Raw genomic sequence first — 13,146 nt, 5'->3', positions numbered from 1 at the left:
TAAAAACATGAAGTGCACGCCAGCTGGTGCGAAGATTTACTGGGCCACATAAAACCAACAATTTCAATTCTTGCAAACTTCAGTAGCTTTAACATACAACACAATGCGCTCATGCAGTCGTGCTGCCTATAAAGCGCAACGCATGTAAAGCGCAACGCAGCACTGGACATGTTCGCGCATATTGCCAACAGCGTTTTTAGTGGTGTGCCAAGCCCTCTATCTTCGTAGTGTCAAGGGCGCTGTTGGCTGCATACTTCGTTGCGTCCATTGCAAAGTCTCGCAAAGGTGAAAATAGTATCTCTGAAAGTGATCACCCAAAAGTACCGCCTTACTTCACTTGGACAGTGTGAAAGCATGTGCTAAGATCGAATTGATTAGTCACTGAAAGAGAGAGAGAGATAAAATAATGCAGAGAAAGGCAGGGAGGTTAACCAGAGGTAGTTCCGGTTGGCTACCCTGCGCAGAGGGAAGGGTTAAGGGGTATAAAAAGAGAAACAAAGTGGAAGGGAGAGATAGAAAGAAAGAGAGACAAGCATGAACGAAGCGCATTAGTCACTGAAAGGCACACAGATCATATTGGATACCTGTGAAGTTCATACACACAGTATGAAGCTTTGTCTACGTGTGAGCGCACAAGACTTCTGAAGCATCCGCTTTCGCTCGAGTCATCATATAATGCCGACACTACTGGCTGCCACCTCAGACGAAGATGACGCCACAGATGTTGACATGCTTGTGCCTGCGTTCATGGATTTGCTGCATAGCATCGACAACATTCGGGGATTCATCTGTGCAGGCGACGGCGCTTTAGGTGACCTCCTTGCGGATGTTGCTGTGCTTGAAAGACAGCCTTTGCTGCGTGGTTCAACGAAAGTGTATAAGAAATTGAACAATTTTTTTAAATGCCTGTAAATGAGAAAAGAACGTTCTAGCATGCTGGTACATGCAGATTGCAGTACACTGTATGCTAAATCCCTCCACTGAAGCATGATTCGCACCTGCAGTGCAGTATCCATTATGAAAGGGAAGAAAAGATGGAAACAGCACAACGAGAAGTTTATTTTTATTTTTAATGTCTTTTTTTTTTTACCCCTTTCATAGTGTCTATTCTACTATACTGATAGGGCATTTATAGCATAATTCAAAATCTGTATGTATAAAAGTTAGTCGCATTTCTACTGAACGGTGGTTGCTGCATGCAACTAGGATACCAGCGGGTTGACTACAGAACTCGCAGCAGTAGCTCTGTGGCTGTAGCATTAAAGCCACAGGTATAATTTCCAACCATGGCAGCCGTAAGAGGACTGCAGCAAGTACTTGTATACCCAAGACCCTAGATTTTCAAAATTTATCGAGAGCCCTCCGCTATGGTATCTGATACCCTGTACTGCTTTAGGGCATTAAACCTAATCAATAATTCGATCAATAAAAATTTCTGGTGTCGTTATTTCTGTGACTATACGACTGAGGTGCTACTCCACTGAAGAAATTATGACAGTTTATTGGATTTTTATTATTTCAGTGCTCTCTTCCTCAACTGGCCCATTGTTTCGGCACTGAGCTTGATCACAAGCTCTGCTGGTATTGTGATGTACGCAAACTTCAGGCACTGTGACCCCTTGTTGTCGGGCAAGATAACCAAAACGGATCAGGTATGTTTCCACTCATGGCACAGTAAAAATATTCTAAGATGCTTTCTATCTATGTGTTTCCCAGTTACAGGGGTGAAACAGCCATTTGACCTTTTGCTGCAGATCTCTGTGCAGGCAGAAAGCTTATTGAGCACAGCAGTATGAACTTTTTTGGGCAGTGTCAGTTGTACATCTATATCGTACAGTGGTGGAACAGCTGCGCCAATTGCACCAATAGCGGTCTTTTGCGGCATCCTTCTCCTAAGGGACGTCTTAGTAGAAAAGTTGGCCAAGCCTGTGTCATAAGGCATAAGAAAGCTGCCTTCTGTTAATGCTGCCTCGGTAGCAGAAATGTAACCAAAACCTCAAGCTTGCTGTCACCGCCATCATTATCATCCCAGATATCAATGAAGCGGCCATAGCCATCGATATATTGGATGCTGTCGGTTTTCCATTCGCTGTTTTCACACTTTCATTGCATTTGTTGCCATCTGATGTTCCAATGTAATGCAACTTTGCGGTCTTTTTCTTTGAGCCATATGTGCTGGAGTTCAGTATTCCATGCACCAGTGTGGCATGGCTCTCGCTCAAGGAGGATGTCGAGAAGCATTGGATAATGTCCTGTCGCACATTGCTAAGCATAGTTGTTGGTGGAGTCACTTTAGAAATATCTTGTAATATATGTACTCAACTGCTGACATGGTTTATGAGTGGGGACCCTTTTTTCAGATCTGCACAATCTAAAGAGCACATTCCATGGTTGTAATTTAATCAGTTTTCACATGTCCCACAGCACAGTTATGCAGGACAGATTGTGCACATAACAAGAAGTTTGTGGATGGCTTCATTAAAACTTCTGTTTAGTTGCGCACATCCGACGGTGTGTGGCCTTGCTGACATGACCTTGTTCTACAAACATTTTTTTTTCTTGCTCGCTTGAAGTGCACAGGATGCGTGATGCCTGTTGCACGTTTGAATGGTAAAAGCGGCGGTGCAGTGCTATATAAGCACAAAGAAAGCCTTCCAGTTAAACCTGATGAAACTAGCTAAGTAATTTTTAGCCATAATGCCTCATTGATGTGCATAAACCCGGTTACATTATATTTATTGACTGTTCCAATTAAAATTGAATCCTTATCTTATATAGATACTATATGTTTGACACTGCATCAGAAATGCTCGTTGCTGCGCCAAATCTGATTTTTGCCTGTGCCAAGACCTGTGCCAAAAAGTCAAATCGCTCTTCCACCCCAGACTGCATTGTCTCAATATTAGCTGAAATAGTCGATCAATATAGCAGAGGCAGTTTTATGTGGTATCACTGAGGCTTTCAGGCTAAAAATTGCCAAACTAGTTCAATTAATTTTAATAAAAATTACTTTCCTTTGCGTATAGTGCAATATGAAGCCACAAATACCATTTCAGCTTGCAAGAGGCGTTTGCATGCTTACCACAATTCAAGCAAGCAAGAAAAAGAGAATAGCAGAACAAGGATGTGCAAGGAAGACCCCACCTTATAGAATGTTTGTGACTAAACTGAAGTTACAGTGAAGATGTCCAGAGGTTTCTTTACTTCTAATGTGCAAAGTGTTCTGTGTCGCTGCACATTGGAGCATGTGAAAACTGTTTATATTGCAACCACATCTTCAGGGTGCAAGGAAACTCCTCATTAATGACAAATTATGCATGTGCCAGTGGGTGAGTGCACTCGTTACAAGGTATTTCTAAAGTGGCATCATCAACAACTTTACTAAACAATATGTGACCAGACATTATCCGAGGCTTCTTTTTGACCCAGCAGCCTCCTTGATCGAGCTCTGTGCCACACTAGTGTGAGGAATACAGATCTGCGGCACTGATAGCATAAACAGGACCTCACAGCAGCAGTACATCAGAGCCTTTGGCGGAGAGAAGTGCAAAAGAGCGAAAAACTGGAAATTAAGTATTGATGACATCAGCTATGACTCTGGCTGTGGCTGCTCCATTAGCATTCAGGAGGATGACAGCGTGCTTTAGGTTTTCGGTGCAGTTTTACTAGTGAGGCAGCATGAACGGCACGAGGCTTTCATTTTTTTGCTTCTCTGGCAGTCAATCGCCGCAATTTTCCATTAAAATGCAGTTTCATGGCAGGATGGCACAGGGACTGCTGTTGGCTTAATTTTGGTGCAATTGGCATGGCTATTCCACCACTACAATTATAACGTTACTAAACTCTTGTCATTGTAAAATGTCCATAAACCCACAAACAGATTAGAATTCCCTGTAATGTGTTGTATCGTGGTGTTTCTGTATTATGTGTTGTGAATTTTATGCAGAGCTATGAAAAGTAAAACACGTACCATGATAAACTGATGGGAAAACTTTTTCATTATTTATCTATTTATTCATTTATTTGAATACCTTCAAGGGCACAGGGTGTTACAGAGGGGGTGGGTTACATTGCAATAAAATGATTACATTTCATCCATGCACTGCCAGTGATGTGCTGCCTAGATGCAGGAGCCAAGAGGGTGTGGTTTGATTTCAGTCAGAATGATCACTTTTGGAGAAACTACCAGATAAATGCTTTTTGAAGTTGACCACCCGTTGACACCGTTCTTGTAATGCTTGGCAGTGCATTTACTGTATTTAATCTAGGCCAGCTCTGCTTCTAAGCCGACCCCCGAATGTTCGAAGCCAGAAAAAATAAAAAAGACTTACCTCGAGAGTAGGCTGAACAAAAAAAAGTTAGACAGCGTTCACGAAATAACAGCATTTATTTAATATGAACATGCCTAGCTCACTCTATGTCGTCGCCACCGTTAGCCTTGTCCTTATAGCCCAGACCACACATACGCTTGCGGACACACGTGAACTCACGCCCATGCGCCCATGCATGCGCAGACAGTGCAGCATCGCATGCGTAGAAACGTGGCATGACCTCGGTGAACAGCTCCTCTCTGTTATTGTGCGCTTATCTTCCTTATCGCTGTCATCTCTTCGTTGTGGCACACACAAAAGAGTCTCCCATTGCCCCTTCCAACGACGGACGTTTTTGTCATCGATGCTGTAGTCCCACCTGGCTTACTATGCCTCTGCAGCTAGCACAACTTTTCGTTTGAAAGTGGCACTATATTGTGGCATTATGATAATGCCGCGCTGCACGCCGATGTATAGAATCGGCTTCGATACGACACAGGCCAAAGCGACGTCATTGCTCGTGTACTTCAGTTGGCTACTGGCCCAGCTATGAGTGGCTGCGATACTGACTTTTCTAGATGGCGCTAGCTATGGACAATGTTTATCATTTTGTTTATCGATTGTTTTGTTGACAGTGTTTATCATCGATGTTTCCACGGGAGCTTTTCTAGAAATTCTTTCAATGTACTTGAAGTCGACGCTGATTGGGTGGAGAGATGGCGTTTTTCTGCAGAAATCAGGAATTTGTATTGGCTCAAAGGTTGCCCCTATTCTTAGCAATATTTACCTGAGTAAGGTTGACAGCTACTTAGAGAAAGCCTTAGGTGATAGCGTTATCAAGATATTTCGTTACGTTGATGAATACCTGATTTTATACAATAGGGAAGAATTCGATCCCGCTGCTACCTCAGTAAGTGAGCAATTTAAACTTTATGGAGGAGGATTAAAGTTTACCAAGGAATTTCCTCAGCGATGCGTAATTCAGTTTCTTGACATTTCCTTGGTCTTCGAACAAAATCACATTTGTTGGCAGTACTCCCCAAGATCTTCGAAGCCGTTGCCAAACTTTCAATCCAAGCATTCCAAGTTAGTAAAAAATGGAATTGCCATATCGTGCCTCAAGTCTTCTCTCACCAGATCCTGCATCAGGGTGTCTACCAACCTGGAAAACCGGGAAAACTGGGAATTCTCAGGGAATTTGAATCGTCTGGAAATACTCAGGGAAAACTCAGGGAATTTGTGCTTCTATCAGGGAAAATTAGCTGTAACCTTATAAAAAGGGAACGAAAGCCGTGTTAATGCTGGCCCCAGTAACAGAGGAATCGCAAAGAATCATCATTGATGCTGTGTCATCGGCACGATGTATTGCCAGAGTAGTTAACGACCAATTTTCCAGACGCCCGATTTTTCGGACATGCCCGATAATTCGCCCGGCTTTGCGGCACCACCACGTACTCCATATAGTCAATGTATATTTCCCTGACTGCAGGTCTGAAATGGCATTAATCAAAGCCACCACCACCGCCATTTTGATTATCTCGCCGCCTCGAACCGGCACTCTCGCACGCAGATCCGCTGGTAGCCGTAGCCACCACCGCCACAACGTTAGGCCTAGCTGCTTCTACGTTCGCTATTAAGCTTTTTGCCATGCGGTGCCGTATTTTTCATGGAAAGAATTCGCCACTGTCAGTAATGGCACCAACTCCGCCTTTGTAGTCCTCGCGATTGGCTTCGAAGTTCGCAGAGCACAGCACGTTGCGTAATGCCAGTTTTTGATTGTTAGCTTCGCCTGAGTATAGCAGTGTTAGGCGGTGAAGCATAACAAGTGTGGGAAGGGGCAATTGTTACGGGACACAGTATGTATTCCTTAATTATACACGCGTGCACCCCCATCTCCTGTCACAGTACGAGCACCGATATGCTTAATAAGTGTACTGGCAGGCCTTAAGGGAGTATGGTAGGGTAAACCCCCCAAAAATCGAATTTGCAATTTTGGCACAGAAAAATCAACTGCACTATGAGGAACAAACCTGTGGAAGCGCGACCTCGAGTGCCCGCTCAAAGCGGTTCAAACGTCGCGCCGAAGTGTGCCGCGCGTCTTGGCATTTAAGAATGGCGGACAGTCTGGTTTGTTTATTGTTGTTGTTCGCTGTTTTCTTCGTTATGGCGTGGTTATATTTTTGTTTGTGTGTGTGTGTGTGTGTGTGTGGTAAGTAAATGATTTGTACTAAAAAGTAATAGATTAATTAAAAGAAAATGAGACATCCACGCAGTCGTAGCAACTGCCGCAAAGGAATCCCATATGGGTTCCTCGAAAGAAAAGCATCGCAGTTGATGAAAATTTCGTCCTGGTCCAGGGCTTGAACTCGGGACCACCACCTTTCTGGGGCAGCCACTCTACCATCCGAGCTAACCAGGCAGCTAGCAGATGGCAGGGCAAAGTCTAATTTGTTAACAACTCGAACCAAGAGTTTGACGTAATAGCCCTTTGTAGAAAATAACTATTACGTCAAACTCTTGCTTTTGCTTACATGGTCGTGGTCGCCTCTGTTTCGAGTTTCAAACATATTACTTGTCCAGAAGATGGCAGGGTCATCCATCAATTGGAGCAGTATGAGAACTTTCAACAGTAATCGGTCTTCTGAGCCAATGTATTCATGGACGAACACAGAACACCAACGAGTCACTCAACCAACTCATATGACATTGCTGCCCTAAGAAAACTTTGTCAGTGCTTACACATTGAAGACAGCAACTAACAATGCTGTAGCCTACTACAATGACAGTGATTCTGCACGAAAAACTGTTCTGGAGGCCCTTGGAATTGTTCCAGGTCTGTTTTGTAATATTGCCCTCGACAGGACGGACAAAGAGCGTGTTGACAGGGCAGAATTCTATGACTGCTGAGAGCAAGAAAGGATGACTGATAAAAAGGAACACTGAGAAGGGCTTTGGAGACACCTGCAAGAAAGTCAGCGGTGAAATGTGTTCTCCTGGGGCATTTTGAGCATCCACAAGCAGTATTCGAACAGAAGACTTCATTTTTCTCAAATTGCATTTTTTATTTTTTCAAATTCAACGCACCTTTTCTCAGAAAGTATTCATCCCATTCCAGTGAAACATTGTACACATGTACTACAACCAGTCATAAATATTGTCACGTGATGGTGACGTTGAAGAACATATGAACGTATGCAGCAAGCACCACGCGAGGAAAATTTCTGCTACGGCGCCGGGACTGCGCGATGTTGGGTGAGTAGCAGAAAATGCGCACTGAGACGCTCGCCCGCGCCCGCTGCCCGGCTACTGCCATGACGCTTTATTAGGTCTATGAACTTGTTGATGCTACATTCTGGCAAGTTGACTAGACTGGAAAGGGAGCGGTAAGAAGCGCATAAAAGAAGGCATGGCATATGGTCATGTTTGTGTTATGAAATAATGCACTGCATTACGAAAAAGAAGCAAGGGGAAATCGCACGCTCAGAAGACCGATAAACATACAGTGTGACGCAACTTGAGAAATAATATTGAAATCTCCAAGAATTTAGAAGACAAAAAAAAAAGATTGAATCGTCGCGACGGCACATCACAGTCACTGTAGGCGTCGAAGTCTCCATGACGAAATTATTCTTTAACAGTTCTGATAGCGTCCACGCAACAATGGTTGCTAGTGCACTAGGAAATGCTCATATGTGGCGGCCTAAAGCTCGCGGCACGGTGCGAAAATGTGCTCACAGCGAAAATAAAACATTGTGCGCGGACATGCATGCAGATGCTCAGTCGGTCGCCGTGAACCCGTGCGATAGCTACACGCATTGAGGCTTCGTTCTGTTATGCGCCATTTGGTTATACAGACCACCCACTATAAGAACATATTTCACATAGTTTTCGCTCAGCGATTGCCGACCTTTCACGCAAGAAGCCGGCTCGGGAGACTTCATCGCGGCGACCGCGCATAGTGGCATTCACTGTACGTATTCGGTGAAGAGATAGCGTCTGTAAACGATTCTGTACTTTCAGTTTGCCCAAAATTATTATATCGACAGTCAAAAGCTTCCCTCGTTTTGAGAATACCTACATAAATGTTCAGGAGGGCTGCCGCATGGTGTTTTTATTGAGCGCCGTAAGCGAAACCTACGAGGAGCACGCCGCGTGATCCCTCATACTACGCAAGGGACGCGCTCCCGACAGATGGCGACTCCGTAACTCCTCGCCACCAATAGGCATCTAGGTCATCTCTCCTTTTGTCAAAGGGGGCGATTAACTTTGGGGGACACACTGTCGCTATTCTCTGAGGTACCACGTCCGAGCTCCTATTTTCTGCCTCTTCTCCACTGTTACTCATGCGCAGCTGCAATTTCTTTTCTGTAAGCTCTTTTTCCAACATCAAGTTCCTATACGCACGCTCGTCCGCACCTTTCGCTCTCTCCTCCTCTTCCTTAGCAGCCTCTCGCGCCTCTGCGCGTTCTTCTCTTAATCGCTTCTGTTCCTCGTGATACAGTGCTATTATGGCTTTGGCCGACATGCCCGCGACATTCCCAGCCGTCGTCAAACGTTCAAGGTCCATTCCGCTGCTCAAGACACCCCGAGGCACGTGACGAAGTTAAAGGGATCCTGGCAGGCTCGCCAATGTTGTCACGCATACGTTAACTTACGCCTGGTACGCTTGCTTGAGCGGGCGGAAGGAACACACGAACGCAAGATGCAGCACACCAGTAACATTCATTCAATATAGACTTTTAACAACAGTAACACACGGTAACGTTCGACACTTATTGCACACGGAATGCGTCCTCCCTTGCTAAGCTTTCCGCTCGCACTACCGCGTTTACTAACGTCTGTGCGGCGATCGGCTATTCGCTGTAGTAGGGGCGCTTACAGTACCGGTTCTGTTCGACGCGGGTATCGGCGTCCCCCGGTCTGTGGTCCATCATTGTAATCTGGTCGTCGTCAGTCGTTGTTAGTGTCCGGCGTCAGCGATGCCCCGGCCGACGTGACGAAGGCACGGTCGCTGAGGAGCTGTCGCGCTCCGGCAGAGCACGGCTCGTGCCGGCTGGCACTCCCGGTGCGCGCGGGCCAGCTTAGTTCTCTAGACGGGATAGTGACTGGCTGCAGCCAGCCTCTGCGCGTCTACGTTCAGCGGCGCAAACGCTGACGTGTCCTGGCAGGTAGGTCCGGGCCAGCGGTAGTTCTGGGAACGTTGGACATGTGCTCGCCGAGCCTGGTACTCGGGTGCGACGTCGATGTGTCGCCTAGGAACTGGGGCAGGACCCAGAGAGGCGATCTCCGGCCGTCTTCTCCTGGAACGCTGCGCCCTGGCCACCACGTCCTTCCCTGCGCGCGCCCCTTCTCCAAGATGGCGGCTCCACGCGCTCGCTTCACTCCTTCTTCCGCGTCTTCCTTCTTTGTTGGCGCTTGTCACTCCTGACAGCGGCGAAACGTGGTCGACCGATAAAGATAAGTACACGTGTCAATACCCCCCTCTTAAAGAGCATCGACCCGATGCTGCAAACAAACAAAAGTAATAAAGAAAAGTACTCTTAGCAAAGAAAACAACAAAATAAGGAAGTTCGTCAGCATCCGTAAAAGGGTTTAAGACGCACCACGTGGACCACTTCAGATCGTGCGCGGCGCCGCTGTGAATGCGAAATGCCGTCTAGCACGACCTCATAGTCCAGTGCGCCAATACGTCGGATGACCTTGTAGGGTCCGAAATATCGTCGCAGTAGTTTCTCACTGAGTCCTCATCGGCGTATTGGGGTCCATACCCAAACACGGTCGCCGGGCTGGTACTCGACAAAGTGTCGTCGGAGATTGTACTGTCGGCTGTCGGTACGCTGCTGGTTCTTGATCTGTAGGCGGGCGAGCTGCCGAGCTTCTTCGGCGCGCTGGAGATAGGTAGCGACGTCAAGATTCTCTTCGTCAGTGATGTGCAGCAGCATAGTGTCGAGCGTTGTCGTCGGGTTCCTACCGTAAATCAGCTTAAACGGCGTGATCTGTGTGGTTTCTTGCACCGCCGTGTTGTAAGCGAATGTTACGTACGGCAGGACAGCATCCCAGGTCTTGTGTTCGACGTCGACGTACATTGCTAGCATGTCGGCGAGGGTATTGTTCAGGCGCTCCGTGAGACCATTCATCTGCGGATGGTAGGCAGTTGTCCTCCTGTGACTTGTTTGGCTGTATTGCAGAATGGCTTGCGTGAGCTCTGCTGTAAAAGCCGTTCCTCTGTCGGTAATGAGGACTTCTGGAGCACCATGTCGCAGCAGGATGTTCTCGGCGAAAAATTTTGCCACTTCGGCTGCGCTGTCTTTCGGTAGAGCTTTAGTTTCAGCGAAGCGGGTGCGATAGTCCGTCGCCACGACGATCCACTTATTTCCGGAAGTTGATGTCGGAAACGGTCCCAACAAGTCCATCCCGATCTGCTGAAAAGGTCGGTAAGGAGGCTTGATCGGCCGTAGTAGTCCCGCTATCCTTGTCGGTGGTGTCTTGCGTCGCTGACAGTCGGCGGTTAGGTGCGGCCAGTAATACCTTTCTTGTATCCTCGATAGCGTCCGGGAGAAACGGAGGTGCCCAGCGGTCGGATCGTCATGTAGGGCGTGCAGTATTTCTGGACGCAGTGCCGATGGAACAACAAGAAGGTAGTTGGCGCGGTCTGGTGAAAAGTTCTTCACGAGTAGGTTGTTTTGAAGCGTGAACGAAGACACTCCACGCTTAAATGCCCTAGGCACAACGTCTGTGTGCCCTTCCAAATACTCGACTAGGGCTTTTAGCTCCGGGTCCCCTCGTTGTTGTTCAGCGAAGTCTTCCACGCTTATTAATCCAAGGAAGGCGTCGTCGTCCTCGTCGTCCTGCGGCAGGGGATCGATGGGGGCGCGTGATAAGCAGTCGGCGTCAGTGTTTTCGTCCGGGCTTGTATGTTACAGTGATGTCGTACTCTTGTAGTCTGAGGCTCCACCGTGCCAGCCGTCCTGAAGGGTCCTTTAAGTTAGGTAGCCAATACAACGCGTGATGGTCGCTGACCACTTTGAATGGCCTGCCATACAGGTAAGGGCGAAATTTCGCTGTAGCCCAAACGATGGCGAGGCATTCCTTTTCCGTTGTAGAATAATTGCCTTCCGCTTTTGACAACGACCAGCTAGTATAAGATATCATCCGTTCATGTCCATCTTTTCTCTGGACTAGGACGGCACCGAGGCCTAGGCTACTGGCGTCAGTGTGGATTTCGGTATCGGCGTGCTCGTCGAAGTGCACAAGTACGGGCAGCGACTGCATGCGTCGTTTGAGTTCTTGAAATGAGTCGGCCTGCGGTGTTTCCCACTTGAACTCGACGTCACATTTAGTTAGCTTTGTCAGCGGCTCAGCGATGCGTGAAAAGTCCTTGACAAATCGCCTGTAGTAGGCACACATGCCAAGAAATCTACGCACTGCCTTCTTGTCGATGGGTTGCGGGAACTGTGCGATGGCAACTGTCTTTTGCGGGTTTGGACGGACACCAGATTTGCTGATCACGTGGCCTAGGAACAGAAGCTCATCGTAAGCAAAGCGGCACTCTTCTGGCTTCAGAGTGAGCCCTGATGACTTGATGGCCTCTAGTACTGTTGCAAGCCGCCTAAGGTGATCGTTGAAATTTCCGGCAAAGACAACGACGTCATCCAAGTAAACGAGACAGGTCTGCCACTTCAATCCTGCCAAAACTGTGTCCATCACGTGCTGGAACGTTGCAGGCGCCGAGCACAGTCCAAATGGCATAACCTTGAACTCGTAGAGGCCGTCTGGGGTGATGAAGGCGGTCTTTTCGCGATCTCTTTTGTCAACTTCTATTTGCCAATAGCCAGACTTGAGGTCCATCGACGAGAAGTATTTAGCGTTGCAGAGCCGATCCAGTGCATCGTCTATCCGTGGGAGGGGGCATACGGCAGTAAAACACGTTGTGGGGCTAGTTGATGCATAGCTTTCAATAGGTGAAGCGCCAATAGTGATGGGACACAAGAAGAAATACAGCCAGGATAAGGCGCTACTTGCAACTGTTTATTGAAATCACAGGTGGCTGATTATATAGCCGTGAGGAGAGGGGAACGAAAAAAGAGGGACACTGAATACCGTATTTACACGATTGTAAGTCGACTCGAATGTAAGTCGACCCCCCCATATCGCTTGACCGGAAAAAAAAAAAAAAAAAACCCCGAGGGCGCATTCGATAACGAAAATTTATTAGTAGCTGACATGGTCATTGGACTACTCGTCTTCACTAGTGCTGCCATTGTCATCGTTGCTGCGGTCCCACAGCGCGTCGTGGTCCAGCGAAATTTCAAATTTGGCAAACGACCGCACCAGGACATCTTGCAAAACAGCAGCCCACGCCAAATGCACCCAACCACACGCAGCCGTCAGGGAGGCTCTTTTGACAGGTCCGGTTGGCATAATTTCGCAGTCTTCTGCCGCCAGCCACTCGTACTCACGGCGGAGCAGAACCTTAAAATTAAGGCGGAGGTCCGGGCTTATTTCATGACCACGTCGCACTTCACTGGCAGGGACCGATCATGCATTTCAGCGACGTACGCCGCAAGCTTAGCCTACAGCTCCGGAAAGCGTCCATACTTCGGCACGTGGGAAATTTCTCACTTGCCTTCACACAGGTGAAAATTTCGCTTCGCTGCAGTCACCACTCTTGCACCACCCGTTTAGAAACATCGAAATTGCGGCCCGCTGCGCAGTGATTTGTTTCTTCGGCGTAAAGGATGGCAGCCCTCTTGAACGCTGCTGTGAACGAGTGCCGAAAGATTAGTGGGCTTCCAGCACTCATGACGACTGGGGAAGCGTAGAAGTAGCACGTAGC

General features: G+C 47.5%; 1 protein-coding gene across 5 annotated transcripts in view; it reads left to right on the top strand.

Moving 5' to 3' along the window:
* LOC142571438 (putative sodium-dependent multivitamin transporter) overlaps nucleotides 1-13,146 on the top strand; it is a 94,238-nt gene that overhangs the window by 39,637 nt on the left and 41,455 nt on the right. For all 5 annotated transcript variants that reach the window (XR_012825878.1, XR_012825879.1, XR_012825877.1 and 2 more), the window contains exon 7: nucleotides 1,523-1,652. Coding sequence is in view for 2 of the 5 variants with exons in the window: in XM_075679788.1 (XP_075535903.1) it covers nucleotides 1,523-1,652 (130 nt within the window). In the remaining 3 variants the exon portion in view is untranslated. The remainder of the gene's footprint in view (nucleotides 1-1,522; nucleotides 1,653-13,146) is intronic.

This window comes from Dermacentor variabilis, chromosome 2, assembly GCF_050947875.1.
Source record: "Dermacentor variabilis isolate Ectoservices chromosome 2, ASM5094787v1, whole genome shotgun sequence".
Taxonomy (NCBI): domain Eukaryota; kingdom Metazoa; phylum Arthropoda; class Arachnida; order Ixodida; family Ixodidae; genus Dermacentor; species Dermacentor variabilis.
Note: the sequence above shows the minus strand (reverse complement) of the source record. Positions and strands in the feature narration are given on the sequence as shown.